This window comes from Toxotes jaculatrix, chromosome 24 (genome assembly GCF_017976425.1).
Source record: "Toxotes jaculatrix isolate fToxJac2 chromosome 24, fToxJac2.pri, whole genome shotgun sequence".
In the NCBI taxonomy this organism is placed as follows: Eukaryota; Metazoa; Chordata; class Actinopteri; family Toxotidae; genus Toxotes; species Toxotes jaculatrix.
The window spans coordinates 2,512,360-2,532,209 of record NC_054417.1 but is presented as its reverse complement, the minus strand read 5'-3'; the positions used below and the strand labels follow the sequence as shown (position 1 = coordinate 2,532,209).

Here is a 19,850-nt window from a genome sequence, read left to right as displayed (position 1 = left end):
TGGATTTCTTTGTTTAGGCAAACAAAATGTTTGTCTGAGCTAATGGCATTTGCTGTTGACTCTGTCTCCCGATTCATTTGCACTCTGATGATACTGCAGCCATGTGCGTCCCACACCAAGGCTCATTTTCTATCCAGATGATTTAAAATTCGCCTCAGAAAACTTAACCCTCTTGTTTGTCTTTAAGTGCTGATTTAGATGCTGATTGTGTGTTTGAAGGAGTTTGTTAACGGCCCTCAACAGCTCAGCAACTCGCTGCATTTTAATTACTGTAAAAACACAGTGAGCACTAGATGTTTAGACTTCACAGCTGAACCAAGTAGACTTTGATAAAACAAAGTGAAAATATTTCATTGTTTGGCCTAAAGAGTCTTTTATAGATGATGAGATTGATGGGATTACCTCAGATTCTTAGGTTGGACCTGAATTAATTACATCAAGCACTTACTGGTCTCCTCAGTCGGTCATTGACTGACTGTTTTGCAGTAGTCTGGGTCAGTGCATCAGCCTGAAAAGGATTATTAAGTTATAGAATCAAGTGTAAACCTGTTGACGGGTGATCGGTGGTAAATGCAGAGCAGAAACACCACAGTACTGAGCCCCTCAGACCAAAATCTAAAACTGGATCTCACAAGCATAACAATACACTCACACAGGGCAGACGTCCTCTCTCTGCTCAGAGAGTTAACAGTTTGCTCTGCACAAACAGGAATGCTTTGCTCCCCCCACCTCCCCCTACTCACACACTACCCCCCATACTCCCCCCCACCTCTCTGCACACACTCTGGTCAGCGTGCCACTGCGTGTCGATGTGTAACAAGTTCTTTCTTTCTTGTTTTTCATGCCTCTGTCCTCCTCTCTCGCCATGTGAAGCGCCGGGATCTGTGCCAATCGTTTGTCTCTCGAAGCAGTTTGGTGATGGTGGACAAGTAAGTTTATTTTCCTGTATATTTCTGTGTGCAGTGTGTGTGTGTGTCCGTGCATGTAATCCATGTGGAGGTTGGCTGTTTCAGTGCAATTACTTATTCTTTTGTGTTGTCCTTTCTGTCTTTGTGTCTAACTCTCCCTCCTACTTTTGCTGCCTGTTTTTCTGCCTGTTAGTTTGTCTGTCTGTTTCCTCTCTGCAGGCTCATTCCTTCTTTAACAATATATAATATGACCCTTCACCTCTCCCTCCATCCCCTCATTTCACTCCCATCCTCAGCGTATATCACTCTGTCTCTGACTTCGGAGACTACATGTTGCGTGGATGCACGTGTGTTAACCCTCGGGAGGAGGGTGGGGGGGTGGGGGGGACCAGGTAATGTGTGTTGGATATTTCCTTTGTTCTGTCTGAGGCACGAGTGCCGAAATTTTCAAGGGTGAAGGAGAGAGAAGCAAAGGAGAGATGCAGGAAAAAACTCTGAATCAATAACCTCTGTCTGGGTTCTAAAATTATGTCTGAATGTGTGTGTGTGTGTTTTTTTTATTGTTATTTTTCAGCCTGACCATTCAATGGATGAGCAATAAGCCTTTTGTCAAGTAAGAGACACAAGTTACATTGACTCTAACCTTGGGCAATTTTTAAAATTCCTTTTTTTAAGAAGCGTGTTTTTGGGATAGTGATGAATATTTTTGACTAGAAGCAGCTTGAAATCTGAATGTAAAAACTGCAGTTAGCGTCTCCTCCCACAAAATATTTGCTTGCAGCAGGACTGGCACCCCTCATTCATGATTACATGACTAATAGGCTCAAGGTTGACTTGCACTGAAACAAAATATCTTGAATATTTTCCATCCATTTGCTTTATAACCACATTTGTCAAAAGAATTTGATAAAAATTTACGTTCAAGTTCTGGTCAAACGCAGCCGTTCAGGTGGAACCCTGCCTTTGAATTTGCTTACATTGTGATAATTATAATTTAATCTGTATGCACAGAGGGTGTTATGCACCCTCGTTGTGTCGTTTACTCCAGAAAGAAAAAGAAATTGAGTTCATGACAAGAGAACAGAGGGAGACAGAGAGGAGCGAGGGGAGATAGGAAGAGAGGGATCAGTGCAGCTGTGTGCCTCTTTAGGATTCCTGCTCTCTACCTCCTCTCGCCGGGGCCAAACCGGCATCATTAGGTTTGGCAAATTACCCGAGCGGCCATTGTGGCACAGCCATGGCACGTTAGTGTGTCTTTTTAACTGTGGCTAAACTCAGTCTATTCACTTGTAAAAGAGAGCGGCCATTGGCAGATAGTTGGCAGGTTGCACAGAGAGGCCATTCACCCCGGTAGGAAGGAGCTGGGAATACTGCCTCGGAAATGGTCCTCTCTGAATATTTTGATGGAGAGACTCTGGATGCCCTCTTAGTGTCCAGTTACTGCAAGTAACAAATCTCCATGAACTGACTTCATTGGTCGTTAATACTAATTTTAATAGGTGATGGTCAGTTACCCTCAAGTGAGAGCTGCTACTGTAACAGCCAGGGAGAGATTTCTAGGGATTTGCTGCTGTTTTGTGAGACTTTTTTTTTTTTTTTTTAAATTTAAGGAGGAATTTGTAGTTTGGAATCCCAGGTCCTTGGGTGTAGGGAGGTGGGGGGATTCACTGTTTCCTTTAAAGATATTTGGATGGAGTTCAAGTATTCCAGTGGAGAGAGAGTTTAGACAAGAGGCAGATATACAAGGGTCAGACACTGGACTCCCGTCTTTTATTTTTCTTGAAATGGAGGAACAAATTATTCAGCTTCTGAATGGAGAAATAATTGCTTGTAAATAATTTCCCTGTCATATATCACCTCGGTAAAGTGGATTTGTCTGGATTTTAATGAAGCTCACTTAACATGTACACCCAGAGTCTCAGCATGCTCATTTGGTAGCCTGTGTAATCCTGGTGGACGTGCTGTTAAGCATTTTCAAGGTCTTTGTGCATCTTTTGTAGTCAGATCACGACACATAATTCAGTGTAATAGCTGCTCCTGAGGTATGGCCGAAGAGGTTTCACTCATCCTGACAGAAGAAGAAACAGCACCTTCACAGTGTCGGCATGGCTGCCCTGTTCATCCTAAAGAGGTTCACCCAGGCCTTAATCCTTCCTTCATCACTCAGTTATATATAAGCTTGTGGCTGAATGTATACAAGTGACACACACCATGGGAGGGTACCATTGTGCTTCCTCAGCTCGTCTGAAGACAAAGCCCAGGCTGCTTGAATAGAAATTTATTGAAACAAAGAAGAGAGGCTCACAGAAATACACAAGATGCATTATCTTCACGCAGTGCAGGTTAGTAACTGTCAGACGTTCCCAGACAAAAAGAACAGCCAGGAGATTTTTTTTAGTTTTTGCAGCGCGTAAAGTTTGCACGACTGTGATGATGAAGAGCTGCGGGAACACCACCACTCTGTCCAAACACTTGTTGATGTGTCACAACATTTCCACCGGCACGAAGGGAGAAACTCCGGAGGCTGTAGCTCATTCTCTCAACTTTCTGCTGAGATATGTGTGGAAATCGAAAGCATCCTCCCAGACTTTATCTAATCATTGTGCTTCCTTGTGAATTTCCAGATACTTTTGGGGCGACTGAAGAATTATTTAGAACAATCTGAGCAGGAGAAATCACCCGTTAGTTTAACTGGCCACTGTCTGTAAGACAAGTAAACAAGCTTTTTAAGGTGTTGCAAATGGAGAAGGTTGGGAGCCACTGATTTAAAGAGCTGAGGCCACCATGCTGTCTGTTCTAAGATTTATTAGCTTAGATTTAGACCTTAGAGAGTAGCCTGGATTAGAGCCAGACCAATGAATCAGGGAGGATAATGTGATCTTATAGCAGATATATCAGATATAGATTGTTGCACCCACATTACTCCAACCCCCCGTGAAACCTTGTATAAATTACTTTCCCTAAATAATGTACCTCCTCCAAATCTTTAAAAAAAAAGCAAACTGAAAAATCTGGATTATGAGAAATGATAAAGGCAGTTTAATTAACTCTGTATTGGCTGAGAAAGCGGCACTTATTGAACGTGTATGGGGGAAATGGCTCAGCCTTTTCACCATGCAGGGTTTGTATATATTTTAACTGAAGGAAATGCAACAAATCAAATGCCTGTAACAAATGTCCAAGTAAAGTGAGACGGCAGGTCTATATATGGACATAGGTCTTGAAGAAGACATCAGCACTGAGCAGTTTTTGTTGCAGGGTTAGTTCAGATCTTAAGAAGTGATGGATAACAGACTCCTCTCCCATGATGGGCACACACTTAATGACTTTAAGGCCTAATTATAATCATTGCTTTGATCAGCACAACTCAGGTTTCTGGACAGCACTCAGAGTATGTGTTGTGTGTGGATCCAGTGAGGACTGTAATTATTACTCTGGCTGTCTCTCTCTTCCCTAAATCCAAACATATTCCTGGTCAGTAATTAAGGTGTGTACATATACAACTTGTTGTGTGAGAGGAAGAGAACTTTGGTGTTGACATATTCTCATTTGTGAGCCGTTAAAGTTTCCAACAGTCTGAAAAAAATAATGAGCAAAGTATGAAGATGAATCCAGAGGGAAAACACGAGGCAAACAGAGCTGTAATGTGTACACCTGTCATATTTTTGTGTGTTGATGCAGTGAGGCCGTGTTGTAAACTTAACGCACGGTGGCTCAGAGCTTAAAATCTTGGCGGCGTTCCTGGCTGTGTGGAGGTCACATGTTCATTCCGTGTTCCTGCGGTTTTCCTCCCACAGTCCAAACACATACAGGTCACATGAATCGGAGACTCTGTATTTCTAATCTCTTCACAGGTTGTTAAGGCTTTACGGTGTTTTTCCAGCTCGGGCAGCTACATGAATGAATGGATGTCCTGACAGGCTCATGGCTTCAGGAAAACACTGCTGGGCCTGAATGTTTGCTGCTTTCACTTCCTACTTTTCAGCTGATTTTCTGCTCTGGAGTAAAGTGGTGGACCGACCGATTAACTGATGGACATTGTCCTCCCTAGAGCCCTGCTGCTGGGCTAGCAGGGCTAAAAATAATCAATGGATTAATCAATAATTGAAAAGTGTTTCTCAGGCACGGAGTTAATTTACAAAAAGCCAAACAACGCAAGCTTTGAGGTCTTTGTTCGAGGTGAGGTTTGGTTGACTAAACTTTGCCAAACCTTAACCAAATGCCGGCAGAACAACTAAAGTTGCTATCTGGGTGTAAGTTTCTGCTTCTGTGCATTTTCTGCTGCCCCCTGAAGAATCTGACTGACGTCTGCTGCTGCTCCCCCTCATTGTACTGAATAGACAAATCCCCGAACATTAGGCCTCTCACTGGCCGGCCCTTTGCACGGTGAGAGCAGCTCGGCCACATAACCAAAGCGAGGCCAGCGGTGGAGGCTCTGTTCCTGTCGCTTCATTAAGCAGCAATGTTGGACCCAGCAGGTTGAAAAACCTCTGCCTCCATGCACATTCAGTCTCAGTCCTCCTGGTGAGCAGTAGACAGACATTCAGTGCTTCCATTCTCCAGAGCACAGAGCAGATGCACGCAAGCTGAAAGACAGTGGGAGCTGCTACGAACAAATAGCCAAACTGCTGAACTGTGGCGTAGAATAACTTAAATATTATCCTTCAATTCCCGACAAATTTATAAACCAAAAGTCTGCATCAGTCTGTCACAGCCAGAAGTTTAGGTTAATTATTTATGTCCACATGAATAAAAAAGCTGCTGGTGGTTTACAGCAGCGTTGGTCTTTGTTCAACACTTTATTTATCTTTCATAACAGACACAGCTGATGCGGCACATTAATGTAATGTACTTTTGATGCAGCAAGTCACAAGCTAATCTTTTTGAATGGGCTTTTCCCATAATCCTGTGCATATGGCCATCATCATCAGATAATCGGCTGATGTACATAAATGGATTTTGATGTTGACACAAAGACCCTTCATGTGGCTCTCAGTTCAGAGTTCACATCCCCTGTTTGGCCCTGGGCCCAGTCTCGTCTTTGAATGGGTCTCCTCAGTCATGAAGAGCTCTGTTGATGGCACCCTCGGTTTGAGAGTCGACATGAGAAAGATTGGCGGCTCTGGCCTTTTGAGGTGAATAAGCCATGACCGAGTTCCCGCTGACACTGAGGGGCCGGACACCCAGAGGCGGCGGAGGGACCGCTGGGCCACGGCACTGGCAAAACTAATTTAGATGGATGGACAGGGGAGCAGAACAGGGCGGGGTGTGAGAGTGGAAAAGAACTGAGGATTTCAGATGCTGGTGTTTTCTTTATTTTTCTGGGTGAAATTTCCATCATTGCTGTTTGACTCTTGTTGGTCATGTGCTCAAACTGAACACTGTCTCCTCTGCTTCAACAGGTGTTTCCTGAGGGCCTGATCGAAGACTGGATGTGGTTGTAACTATGCCTACGTCAGGGTGGGGGGTGTGGGCCCTCTCCCCCTGTGGCCTCGTGCTGCTCATCTGTTCGTCTGTGTGTCTGTCCCAGCAGCCTCACATCAAACCTGCAGACTGCAGTAGAAAGGAACATCCTGTTGTCTCCTACCAGAGTGAGTGCATCGACACCAGTCTGCTGTTCCTTAGCTTTTCACTTCATCCATCCATTCATCAAACGGCCATCATCTACAGAGAGGGAGGGCACATTTATACATTTAAGAAATCTAAATTGCTAATGTCACTTCTATCCTTAGTTTCCCTCCGTCTGTTTTCATATTTGACAGGTTTTGTTTGCCGAGCGAGACTCTCGGTTTCTGATTCCATGTAGTTAACCGAGGGGGTCAAAGAGCGAAGCTTTAGGACACGGCTGCTGCTGGAAAGCGAGTAATTTCTCCCACTGAGCTGTGAGTGTTTGTGAAAATGAGTGTACGAGCGTGGACAGTCTGTGTTGGTCTGCGTTGCCACAGGTCATTATGTGCAGAGGCAAATGCACAAAAGCAATTTGGATTTAATAACTCCCTCTGAAAATCGCTGTGGCTCAAGTGATGGTTTGTATTCATGCTGTAAAGAGGAGGAGCTGAGTGACGGATCAGTTTTGTTCCTAATAACACACTGTTTGCTCGTAATCTTTCAAAATGTTGCTTCACATTTTATGAGATTAATAAAGAATAAGTATTAGAACAAATGAGGCTTGGCTTTAATATCGAGATGATAAAAGTCGGGCAGCTCTCAGGTGGCATCCATTTGCATTAATGGGGTTTGTTAGAGTCGTGTTTCTCTTCTCCTCGTTGGAGGTTATTTGTATCTGTGCATTTTAACAGACCTACAGGTTTAGATGAAATTAATAAATGTTAATAAATGTTCTGCAGCACAGCCTCATTAAATGTTCTTCTCCAGCCGTCCACCAAGTGTGAAAGGGCCTTTGATGATATTATTTTGACTGGATGTCAGTTTCCATTAAGCTCAAAGTGTTTGCCCTGGCGAACTGGGCTGTTGTGGTTTCGGATACACGCGTCCCGTAAGCCGACCTTCGGATAAGAGGAGCCGGTGCTGATTTAAGTGAGCAGGCTGCAGTTTGCTCTGAAACATCGTCGAAATGATTAATTCGTTGCATTTCTTTATGCGGTTTGTTCACACTGCCCACTGCTCGTGTAAAAACGCCAGAGAGGCTTGTTTAATGTTCGGTTTTGATTAGCTGTAATCCTGCCTGGGCCCAGGTTTTAAATCAAGACAGTTTAATTTAATCTATAATGACTTTGAAAACAAAGTCACAAGCTCTTCACAAGGTGGGAGAAATGAAAATATAAAGGTCTCATCAAACAGGAGGAACTGTTACTGATGAAACATCACTCTCCGTAAATTGTTGTATTTTTTTTTTTTTGATAGTTTCAAGTGTTTTCAAGTCCCTCAGCTTGATTAATATTTGCCAATAGAGATGAAATTAATCAAAATCATATGTTTTTATCTTGGATATTCAAGACCGAGTAAATAAACACCAATCAGAGTCGAAGTTCTTATTTTATAGTTTATAACTCATGTAATCTGCGTCATCAGGACTGTGTGGGTGTGATTTGATCAGATTTGACTGGCAGTGCTGGTAACATGAGCAAACAACCCCTCAAATGTCATCATATATTTGCAGTAAGTTCTGCCAAACTGTGGTGCAGCTGAACAACGCTCTGTTTTCAGGGCCTTTAAAAAAAAAGACTCGGCTGAAGCTGGAGCCAGGTACCATTTGGTGAGGAGGGATTCCCACGCAGAGAATGGATAACTTATTTTTTTACCCTTTCTTCTTACCCTTCCTCCTAATTCCTCCCCCACCTTCTTCTTTTTTATCCTTCTGATTTGCTCCTTGTCTTCTTCCTGTTCCCGCTCATCATCCTGCTCCTCCCATTTCTTTCTCCTCTTCTTATTCTCCTGCCTCGTCTCTCCTCTCATTAATCTTTTTTTCCCCCTCCTTGTTCTCCTCTTCATTGTTCATCTTTCATAATGTGTTTTCGCCTTTTCGTCTCGCCCTGTTCACCCCCACCCCCTCCTTCTATTTAACTTTTCCTCCACCCGTCAACCCTTTCCTCCCCGCCACCCTTCACTCTCCATCCAGTGTTAAGGCCGTGGATGTCAGAGTTCTCCCGTCCAGGAGTGAAGGATTTCTCCCAGCTGGCCCTGGACCTGAGCAGAAACCAGCTCATTGTGGGAGCAAGGTACCAAATAACAGCAGTTAGAGTCAACATGTATTGCCAGTGTACCATGTTATAAAGGGAATGTAGATAATAATGTTTTATAGGAATGCACCAGGAAGGAAAATGGGAGGCCATACAGGAAAATTGAAACATGCAGGATCATATTTATAACAACATAAAAAAAAAAAAATAAAATAACCTAAATACAGTAAGAGCAAGCAGTCTGAGTGCTTGTGCTGCTTTACCTCCGCCGTGATGTGCTTCTTTTCCAGAAATTTCATCTTCAGGCTGAGTTTGAGCAACGCCTCCCTCATACAGGTAACACTGGCCAAGCCGCGACAGATAAAATATTCATTTAATGCTTCTTTTATAGAAATACACAAAACAGTATTTAGAAATTTACAGTTTTAAATATTTGTTTATGTTTCCTCTTCCCTTGAATTTCGCTTGCACATCACACCCTTGTACCACGAATTTTTTTTTAACATACATGATCTAAACTTAATTCCCAAAAGCAAAACATTTATATTTTTTTCTTCAGGCGACAGAATGGGCACCCGATGAAGATACAAAGCGCTCATGTCAGAGCAAAGGCAAATCTGAGGTAGGGTGCTGTGTCATACAACAAAAAGAAAGTTCAGTCTTTGTTCACTGTGTTTCAGATGTGTTGTTGTAGTGGATGACCAGCTGCAACTGTTCATTTGCCTGCAGGCGGAATGTCAAAACTACATCCGGGTTTTGTTGATCAATGGGAGGACCCTCTTCACGTGTGGGACCAATGCTTTCACCCCGGTCTGTATGACCAGGCAGGTTGGTACAACAACATCAGGTATCCAACAAAATTAGGGGAAAAAAATAGAACACATTCACACACTTGTACGGTCAGTGGTCAGTAAATGTATAAAATATAATTAAAACACGTAAAAGGGCTACAACTAAGAGTCAGAGTTTCTTAGGTTATAAAGTTATAAAGTCTCTTGTTTTCCTGTCAGATTGTTAACGTCAGTCAGGTGTTGGACACAGTGAACGGTGTCGCCCGATGTCCCTATGACCCTCGCCACAACTCCACCGCCATGGTGACGGAGAAGGGCGAGTTGTATGCTGCTACAGTGATCGACTTCTCAGGACGTGACCCGGTCATCTACAGGAGCCTGGGGAACATGCCGCCGCTGCGCACCGCGCAGTACAACTCCAAATGGCTCAACGGTAAACACAGCACTGGTTTGTCTTCTTTTCATCCTTGCATTGAGCTGTGTGTCAGTCTGTGATCATCATATCTTCCACGTCTTTCCTCTGTGTCTTCCAGAGCCTCACTTTGTGTCTGTGTATGAGATCGGTCGGTTTGCCTACTTCTTCCTGAGAGAGACAGCAGTAGAAAACGACTGTGGGAAGATGGTGTTCTCCCGCGTGGCGCGCGTCTGTAAGAACGACATGGGCGGCCGTTTCCTTTTGGAGGACACGTGGACGACCTTCATGAAGGCCCGGCTCAACTGCTCCCGCTCAGGAGAAATCCCCTTTTACTACAACGAGCTGCAGAGCACCTTCTACTTACCGGAGCAGGACCTGATCTATGGCATCTTCACCACTAATGTGTGAGTTGCATCGCTTCCTCAGGCTTCTGCATTTCCTCTCATTTTCTTTCACACACTCAATTGCTGAGATCTGACCGCGATCACATCCTCCCCTCCTCCAGGAACAGCATATCGGCTTCGGCTGTCTGCGCCTTCAATCTGAGCTCCATCACCCAGGCATTCAACGGACCTTTCCGCTACCAGGAGAACCCCCGCACTGCCTGGCTCTCCACACCAAACCCCATCCCTAATTTTCAGGTAACTAAAGAACAAAAGAAAAGGATCCCACACTTCCTCCACATGGCTGGTTTTCTCCGACAACATGATGTTGATAGATATGAGACAGTTTTGTCCTTCCACAGTTTTGCAAGACATAAAGACTGAAACTTACCTCCACATCCTTAACACCTCGCACTGATCCTTCCCTCTTCGATCTTCAGTGTGGCACCCTGGAGGAGGGAGGCCCCGGGGGGAACCTGACAGAGCGCATCCTCCAGGACGCTCAGCGACTCTTCCTGATGAACGACGTGGTCCAGCCGGTGACCGTCAACCCTCTGCTCACCCAGGACAACCTGCGCTTCTCCAAGATGGTGGTGGACATCGTGCAGGGCAGAGACACCCTCTACCATGTTATGTACATCGGCACTGGTGAGCAACAGTTATAAAATAAGTAATGGACCTTTTTATCTGCAGCAACAGGGTCTACTCCTTTATTATCATCAAAGTGTGAAATGCACCAGATCATTTTTATACCAGAGCTTTTCTCCTTGTCCATCTTGTCAGAATATGGCACCATCCTGAAGGCTCTCTCCACAACCAATAAAAGCCTTCATGGCTGCTACCTGGAGGAGCTCAGGATCCTCCCCGAAGGGCAAATCGGGCCAATCAAGAGCCTGCAGATCCTCCAGAGTGACAGGTCTTTGTTTGTGGGACTTGATGACAGATTGGTGAAGATCCCGTTAGAGCGATGCTCCAGCTACCCAAGCGAACGGTACGATCCTCGTCGAGCTCAGGCCTGCAATGTCAAACATGATTTCACCCTCTCACAGTGTTCAGTTGATCATTGTAGAAGTTGCACTCTAAATCTGTGAGCCTGCTCGGTCTGTGAATTTTCTCCTGCAGGTGGTGAGTGTGCAAGTTTCCCCAACTCAACCTGAAAATACTTAAAAAAGATTTATGAACTCTGATTCACTGCCATTAAAGAGACAAACACGCGTGGGTGTCCAAGTCTGAGAGGCCCACAGTAAACGCTGACAGAGATGATTATATTAAGAGCCCAGCTCATTCCCTCTGTAAAGAAACTGCTTTTGAACTGTCAGTCCATATTTTGCCAAGCCTCAGAGCAGACATTACACAAGTGGGCCGTTACGGAATTTGTTGACAGTCGGTGCACCAATAGAATATGCTGACAACAAAATTTCGTATGATGTACAGTTGTTTCTCAGCATTAGCCCCTGTAGCAGACCTCCTACGTGAAATACAATAGAAGTCGTATGATACAGAGACAAAATTATCCTCAGAGACAATCCTGCTGATTGTCGACTGTAGAAATGTGCAGACTACCACAGTTTTTTTAACGTCATTTTGCATCAGCATTTCATAGCAAACACGACTGTGTCGCAGGGAGTCTCCTTAATTCTGCACATTCAACAATCACCGCCTAACTGTCTGAACTCATATTAGTTACTGCATGGAAGCTCGGGACCCATACTGTGGCTGGGATCACAAACAGAGGCGCTGCACCACCATCGAGGAGAGCTCCAACATGAACCAGTGGACCCAAAACATCACAGAGTGCCCAGTAAGACACACAGTTAGTCCTGTGTGATGGTTTTAATCGTATAAAATGTTTTGGAGCTGTTAATAGAAAACTCATGAGAATTGTTTCATATTAAAAAAAACTTTTTAGGACATTAAAACAGTTTTCAGCCAATTTTGGTGCATTTAAGGAAATCAGACTTATTCCTGCTCTTGTGGCCCTCTCAAATCCTTTCTGGAGGTGAGGAACCTAACGCAGGATGGCGGTTTTGGTCCTTGGGCACCGTGGCAGCCGTGTAACCACGATGACGGCGAGGGCTCCATCAGCAGCTGCTCATGTCGGTCCCGCTCATGTGACGGGCCGATGGCCCGATGCGGTGGGGTCGAATGCAAGGGCCCGACCATCCAGGTGGCAAACTGCTCCAGGTACGCCTCTTCATTTCATCAGAGATCAGTCACCAGGGCAAAATAATAAATCTGAAAATGTCCTCTCTCACGTCCTGTTGCTCAGGAATGGCGGCTGGACTCCCTGGTCTTCATGGGGCCAGTGCAGCAGCAGTTGCGGCATCGGGTTCGAAGTGAGGCAGAGGTCCTGCAACAACCCCTCGCCTCGCCACGGCGGTCGAGTCTGCGTCGGCCAGGGTCGAGAGGAGAGGTGAGGAGGAGTGTGAAGATGCAATCATCACTGCATGGCATCGCTAAGAGTTAAAATATGAAGTCTGCATTTTGACTTCAAGTCTAAGTGACGTCTTTTTGTCTCCAGGCTGTGCAATGAGAAAAAGCCATGTCCCCTGCCAGTGCTGTGGACAGCATGGAGCCCCTGGGCTCACTGCAGTGCTGAATGTGGAGGTGGGGTCCACTCCAGGACCAGAACCTGTGAGAATGGAAACACTTGTCCTGGATGTGCCACGGTACTGCAGTGCTTGGATATTTAAAAAAAAAAAAAATTAAGATGTTTATAACCACACTGACAAGTCAAGCAATTTATGGGCTTTTGCTTTAAATGCAAAAGAGATTCTGTGTTTACCCTCTGTCAGTAAGACCTGGGGTTTAAGCCCTGGATGCAGATCAGCGTTATGTAAAATGGGAGATTTTTAATGTTATATTTCTGCCATCATCCGTTCAGTGCAGCCCCACCTGACTTATCACTAATCCACTCCATAAGAACTGACTGCGAAGCATCATTTTATGTCTTCGGCTCCATGCAGCCTGGTTTAAATAGTCCCATTCAACACAGTAATTAGCAGCATAATAAACTCCCTCCAGGACAAGCTGCAGTATTTGTGCTGTTTAGCAGGCTGAATTAAGGCAGCACTGTGTCTCTGCAAGCTGTTTACACTGAATGACTATAAACATCAGGATGTATGGCTCTGGGAGATAAAGCAAGCATGCAGCAGAACAGGCAGCAGTCGCTCCAGCCTGTGACACAGCAGCGGGTTCAGAGTTTTCATCAGCTATTAATGTTTATACACTTTGTCCGTTGTGTATTCCAGGAGTATAAGGTCTGTAACCTGGAGGCCTGCCCCGAGGTACGCCGCAACACCCCCTGGACTCCCTGGATGCCGGTCAATGTTAGCCAAGATGGGGCACGGCAAGAGCAGAGGTTCAGGTACACCTGCCGGGCACTGCTACCCGACCCCCAGCAGCTGCAGCTGGGCAAGAAGAAGGTGGAGACCCGGTTCTGTCCCAATGACGGCTCTGGAGCCTGTCAGACTGACTGTAAGTACAGGGAATGACTAAACAATGGAAACAACAGATGAACAACTCTCTCCCTTCTCACTCTGCAGCGTTAGCACCTCGCCAGTGTTTGCCTCCGTTTGTCACCTGCCAGCAGTTCCCATGGTAACGTGATTGTTATCATGGAGGCACAGCTGGTGCAGCGATTACCTGCTTGAGTGCAGGTGCATCCAGATGCCACTTTAACCCGGGGGTCGTGAAACTGGGGCTAAACGTTCTAGGTTCGAAGTAATCAGTCTTTATGTTTGTGCAGCTGCTTAACCTGGATTCGAACGTCCCGGTCCGGACTCTATAGACCCGTCTCATATACTGTATCTGTAAAACCGCACCTGTCCGACTGTGCTGTCGGTGGCACAGCTCCCAGGTTTCCGTGTTAGTAGACATCAATCAGCAGTCTGATTAAACGTCATTGAACCATTATGGGGAAGCAGATGTCCACTTCCTCCAGCCCTCAGAGACACACAGGTAATAGATTATCTAATACGGCATAAAAATTGGATTTTTATTCAAAATTCATTTTGGAAATTTAGTCCAAAGTAGGTAAAGCTGATGAGCTGAAACTCGTGTGGCTGCTCTCAACCTTTTGTTGCAAACAGAATAAAAAATCAGAATGAAATATTTGTGCTGGCCTCATTTGAAAACCTCAGGAGCTACTCCTGATTCATATGTAAATAATTTCTGATTATGGGTGCCTATGTGTGTGTGTGGGTGTACAGGGAAAACCAGTTCATTTTTCAGCGTGACCCACATTGCACCTCAGTAATTAAAGTTTCAGAACAGGGTGTCTGTCTGCTGAGTTTGGCAATAAAAAGATAACGTTCTGTGATTCTTATTTGAACTTGAGAAGCATTTAGAAGTTCAGATTTCCCGAGCGTTCACTCATTTAGCAGGTTGCGCCAAAAGATGTCGGCATCGACTTTCGTTCTTTCCATTCAGTGAAAGTTGCTACACTTTTTCTTCTCTCTCTTTTTTCTCCTGTTCTTTGCTTATCGTGTGAAGGGGACTGAAAAAATCTTGTTTTCCAGCTCTGGTCGAAGACTTGGTGAAGACTAGTGGCCGAGCTCTGTCCCAGCCCCAAGGCGCTCGCTGGGGATCCTGGGAAACGTGGTCCAGCTGTTCGCAGCAGTGCTCCAGAGGCTTCCGAACCCGGAAACGTAGCTGCTCGTCGGCAGAGGGCAGGTCCAACCCGAGCGCCTGCGTAGGATCCCCAGTGGAGTATCAGGACTGCAACACTCAACCCTGTCCAGGTAACTGGAGAAGTGTTGGCAGTGTATCTTGCAAAAGCAGAAAACGTAAACAGTATAAATAAAGTTTATTGTACGTGTGTGTACCAGTGAGCGGGGCCTGGTCTTGCTGGTCCTCCTGGTCCCAGTGCTCGTCCAGCTGTGGGGGGGGACACTACCAGCGTACTCGAACGTGCAACAGCCCACCACCTGCCAATGGAGGAGACATCTGCATCGGCCTGCACACTGAAGAGGCCCTCTGCAACACACATACTTGTGAAGGTATGAAAGCAAATGCTGATGTGATATTTTAAGTATCACATCAAGTCGTTATTTCTGTGAAGGCTTTTGCATACTGGTTATTTTCCTGTCAGACATTTTGCCAGGTTGAATCATTTAGTTTGGCTTGAAAAGCGCGACACAGAGTTATCACGAGTGTAACATCATAAACACACTCCATTGATTCACCCTGTCTCCCTGGATTGAATAATGGTGTTTGTATGGATCCTGATGGGAAATCTCCTCCGCACAGCAAGTGGTGAACCAATATTTGTGTTGAGGAGGCAAACAACATGGTTGTTGGAGCTTATCCCAGCATGCATTGGCTGAAAGTCAGAAAATCAGAGAGAAAAAAACAAAACATTAAGAAATTAGCCTCAGATTTTTACAGCTGCTCCAAACACGGATTGGTGCAGCTCTTATGTTCCTTCATTCGTTTGTAAGTGGAGACATGAGGAAGCAGATTGGTGCAATCAACTTCTCATATATTTTACACCTTTGTTCAGTGAACAAAGTAACCCCAGCAGGCACACAAGGAGGCTGAGCTGTTGACTGATGGTGACGGCTGCACCGTGGCCAACATCTCCCAGCCTGCACACACACACACACCCGTTAACCCTCCACACAGTTTCTCTGGTCACTGGCTTCCTGTCAGTGGCTGCCTGACTTTTTCTTCAGATGTCCCACTGAGACGGCCATCACTTTCAGTCTTTTCAGCTGAGCCAATATGCAAAACTCTTACTGCTGTTTCTGAGCCGTCTCCTACACAGCAGATGTGGACCTGGTCTTGGACATGATCCAATTAAATTCTAGATAAATACCTTGTTGGGGGCTTTTCTTTGAAGTGGAGGTATTTGAAATAGCTTGGCAGTGATGTGCTGATGCTGCATCTGCACTGCGGGACATTAACACTCAGAAGACAAGGACACGGATGCAGATCCCAGAACATCAGTTATTTAAAAAAAAAAACCTATTACCACCAACATTCAAAGCATCTTATCTTTATTTCCCTCGGTGGACAGGTTGGGGTGAGTGGACAGAGTGGGGGGATTGTGATGAGGAAGGTCTGCAGCATCGCACTCGTCGCTGCGGTGAGGACCAGGAGGCCGAGGCCAGTCTCTGCCAGGGCAACATCACCCAGTCCAGGCCATGCCAGCCCCATGAGGTGCCAGGTAAGCACATGCTCTTATTAGTAAATTGCTGGAACAAGTTTGCTGCACATAATAAATTGCTGCAGACCGATGCTGATACAAGCAGGAAAAATCCAGTTAGTTCGTCACACAAAAAGTTTAATCAGACACAATGTAATGCTGACTTGTTCCCTCTGTGTCTGTAGAAATTAAAAGACAAATTAATACAGATGTCAGCACTCTGCCTGCTTCAAGAACCGTGAAGCCTTTGAGAGAAATTAACTGGTCTTTTGTTGTTTGATCTTGTGGAGCTGCAGAGATTTCACTTCCCTTCACTGATGTTTTTTTTTTCTCTGTCTCTCTGCGTATTTTTCATTTCTGTCTGTCTTTGTCCAGTCATTCTACCCGGACAGGAGGACCACAGCTGTGGAAGTAAGTGAAAACAAGTGACGTCATTCCTTTGTGTTCTCATTAATCCCCAACAGAAAACCTGCCTGGTTTTATGCCTGCAGTCTCCTGTTGCACCCGGAGAAAATCAATGTCACAGCAGCTTAGTCGCCGTCTCTGAACATGTAGCAACACCTAGTTATTGTCTCAAGGTTACAGAGTTATTGGCTTTTTTCTTCGCCTGTGTACCACACAGTTGGTAGCATATTGACTTCTGTTTGTGGCTTTGGCCCCATGTGGCAGGGGACCGTGTGGAAATGTGGAATCATTATTGGTCTTTTGATAAAGTTTCATTGCAGCATCAGCTTTCAGGTTGAAGTCCTTCTTTCCTGCCACCTGTCCCTCGACTTGATATTTCTGAAAACTTCTGGCTGGATTACCGATGTTTAACACCTCTTAAACTTACCATCAGTCCACAATTTCCACTTCAACCAGTCACAAAAGAAATATCAAAACAAAATGGCTGGATTACAGTGAAACTTACTAACTGCATCACTTCTCCTCAGGGGGTGAACCCTTCCCATTCTCAGAGGTTCATGTTCTCTCTTCTCGCTCCTTCCACCCCTCTGCCTCCAGCCTTTACCTTGTTCCAGCTGGTAGCTGTGGGCTCAGCTAGTTTCTTCGCAGCAGCGTTACTGTCAGCGCTGGCCTACACCTACTGCCACCACCTGAACCGGCCGTCAGCGGAGTCAGCAGTCATCCACCCCAGCACACCCAACCACCTCACCTACAACAAGCAGGGCAACAGCACGCCAAAGAATGAGAAGTACATCCCCATGGAGTTTAAGGTAGGCTGGTTCAGTCGTTTATGAATTCTTAAAAATGAATTGCTGGACTCTGTGCCTCAACCTAACCACCAAAATATCCGTCTCTACAATTTAGACGCTGAACAAGAACAATCTCCACGTGAACGACGAGACGACGTGCAACCACTTCCCCTCCCCACTGCCCTCCAGCAATATGTTCACCACCACCTACTATCCTCCCAGCCTGAGCAAGTACGACTTCCATCCTGACTCCCCCTGCAGGACCTACATGCACAGCTGAGAGGAGGCCGGGCTCTGACAAAACAAAAACAACAACAACCCTCTTTACTCACCCCAACACCAGAACCCCCAAGAAAGTCTTAAAGTAAACACCAAAATCCTCGTCATGTTCCACTCAGTTATTTTGATCTGTTAATGAGATCTCGGTTCACGTAACTGTGTTCCTGTTAGTCTGTATAATCCACATTCTTACCCAAACAGAAACTGAAAAACACCAATTTGTGGTTTTAGGTCGAGTTAGGTGTTGGAGCTTTCTTGGCGAACCACAGCCGGTCTTAGAGACTGTGCACAGTTTTATAGCATTTACCCCAAAACCATACATCTTCCTCTTTTACATTTCTGTTTGTGTTTGCATTAAACAAACGACATAGAGGTTTAAAAGTGTCAGGCTGTTAGAAAACCAGTTCCTGCCTGCAGCTCTGTACTTAACACACAGACAGAAGATTGGTATTGATGTTTTAATTTCACTCCCTCAAAGAAAGCAAATAAGCAAAATGATGAACTTTGTCTTTAAGGGCTCTGCACACTAACACCCCCCCCCCCCCAAACACACACACACACACACACAAGGAGCAACCATATTTTCAAACTACGACCTGCATCTCTAACCTTCCTCTCACGCCACCCACCCTGAGGTGCTCCGTTTGTGCTCAGGGCAGAGTGAAAGCAGGGTGGGACTCTGAGGTCCAGGGCTGCAGGACATTAAGACATTGTCTGTCCCTGGATTTCCACTGGACTGAGAAGAGACTCATCTGCTGGTTGCGTATAATGAATTTCTGGCAGGTGAGTTCAGAGGACTTAGTAAAACTGTATATGGACTACACAGGCAGCTCGGACACTTGTTGATAAATGTGAGTTGCCGTCAGTAAAGACTGTGAAAAAAACACAGACGAATGATCTGTTCTACGAAACATCCGCAGACATCATTCTTCACTGTGTGTGGATTTCTGGCTTATTTGCTTTAATTTTCATGCTTAGCAGCGTCCACAACAGAAAACACTGAAGAGGAAAACGGGAAGCACTGAAGAGGACGTTTTGGACAGGCCTCACTGCGTACTGTACATCGCTGACGAAGAACTTTTCTGTCAACAGATTAGGTGAATTATTTCAGGAGTGTTCACGTCTGTCACTGTTTGTGTTTCTGTCTATCTCCTGATTGATTTTGTACTTCAGAAAGGGGCATTTATTTTGTCATTCACTCCTGTTTTCTGGATGTTAATGTGTTAAGGTTATTGCTCAACAATCACCAAATACAACACACCTATACCTGTATATTTCAGAGCCTCTCACAAGCGCGTGAGCACACCATAAATCAGCCGCAGGCTTTTCAACAAAGAGGTAACAGACAACAGCAACACGACAATATGTACAACTGTGATGGATTAACTTGCTCAAGCAGCTTTCAAGTCTCGACATCTTGTTTTTCACAGTGTACTGAAGTGAGTGGAAAACAATGGCTACCTGGAAGGTAGGAAAAACACAATGTCCAAGACTTGTGGATTTAGAAAATGCATTGTCACAAGAAGTTTCCTGGAAAATAAAACAGTATAGTTTGGCACAGATTGCAGGGGAAACATATTGTTATTCATACATGTTGAACATGCACGTCTGTAGAGACATTTCACGTTTCTGCATGTTCAGCCGACTTTCCGTAGACCAGCTTAAGACTTAAAGTCCGGCACGTTAATTGGAATTAATCAACTGGATTCATTCTCCATTTTCCTGACAATTAGAACCAAATTATTCTGAAATTATTGTGAAGCATTTCAAAAGTTCTGCTGCTGAAAAAGCCCAAATTAGTGGCAAGTCAGAGCCACAGTACGTGGTCTTTGAAGACTCCGGCTGCTACTGCTGGTACTAACAACACGCTGCCCTCTTCGTTCACGACTCCCACCAGATGTTTTTTTTCTTGGAACAAAACTTTACACCATCAGAACAAAGTCTGACTCTAAAGTGAAGTGAAGTAAATCCACACACTGGGGCTTTAGATGACGTTAAACATTTAAAAAAACAGGTTCAATACGTGCACCATCTGAGTTTTCTGTTACATTCCACCACAGTATTGTTGATATTTAAGTTTGTGTAGTAAAATG

General features: G+C 45.0%; 1 protein-coding gene across 1 annotated transcript; it reads left to right on the top strand.

The window, feature by feature from the left end:
• Positions 1-872: 872 nt before the first annotated feature.
• On the top strand, positions 873-18,286 carry LOC121177849 (semaphorin-5B-like). The gene is made up of 22 exons (XM_041032229.1): positions 873-929; positions 6,311-6,499; positions 8,488-8,587; positions 8,839-8,884; positions 9,108-9,170; positions 9,278-9,376; positions 9,559-9,772; positions 9,873-10,158; positions 10,260-10,395; positions 10,578-10,785; positions 10,921-11,128; positions 11,821-11,938; positions 12,137-12,321; positions 12,407-12,550; positions 12,659-12,806; positions 13,389-13,614; positions 14,658-14,879; positions 14,967-15,137; positions 16,157-16,306; positions 16,661-16,696; positions 17,288-17,499; positions 17,594-18,286. The coding sequence occupies exons 2-22, from the start codon at positions 6,355-6,357 to the stop codon at positions 17,756-17,758; spliced, it is 3,282 nt and encodes a 1,093-aa protein (XP_040888163.1). The 5' UTR covers positions 873-929; positions 6,311-6,354; the 3' UTR covers positions 17,759-18,286.
• Positions 18,287-19,850: the final 1,564 nt, after the last annotated feature.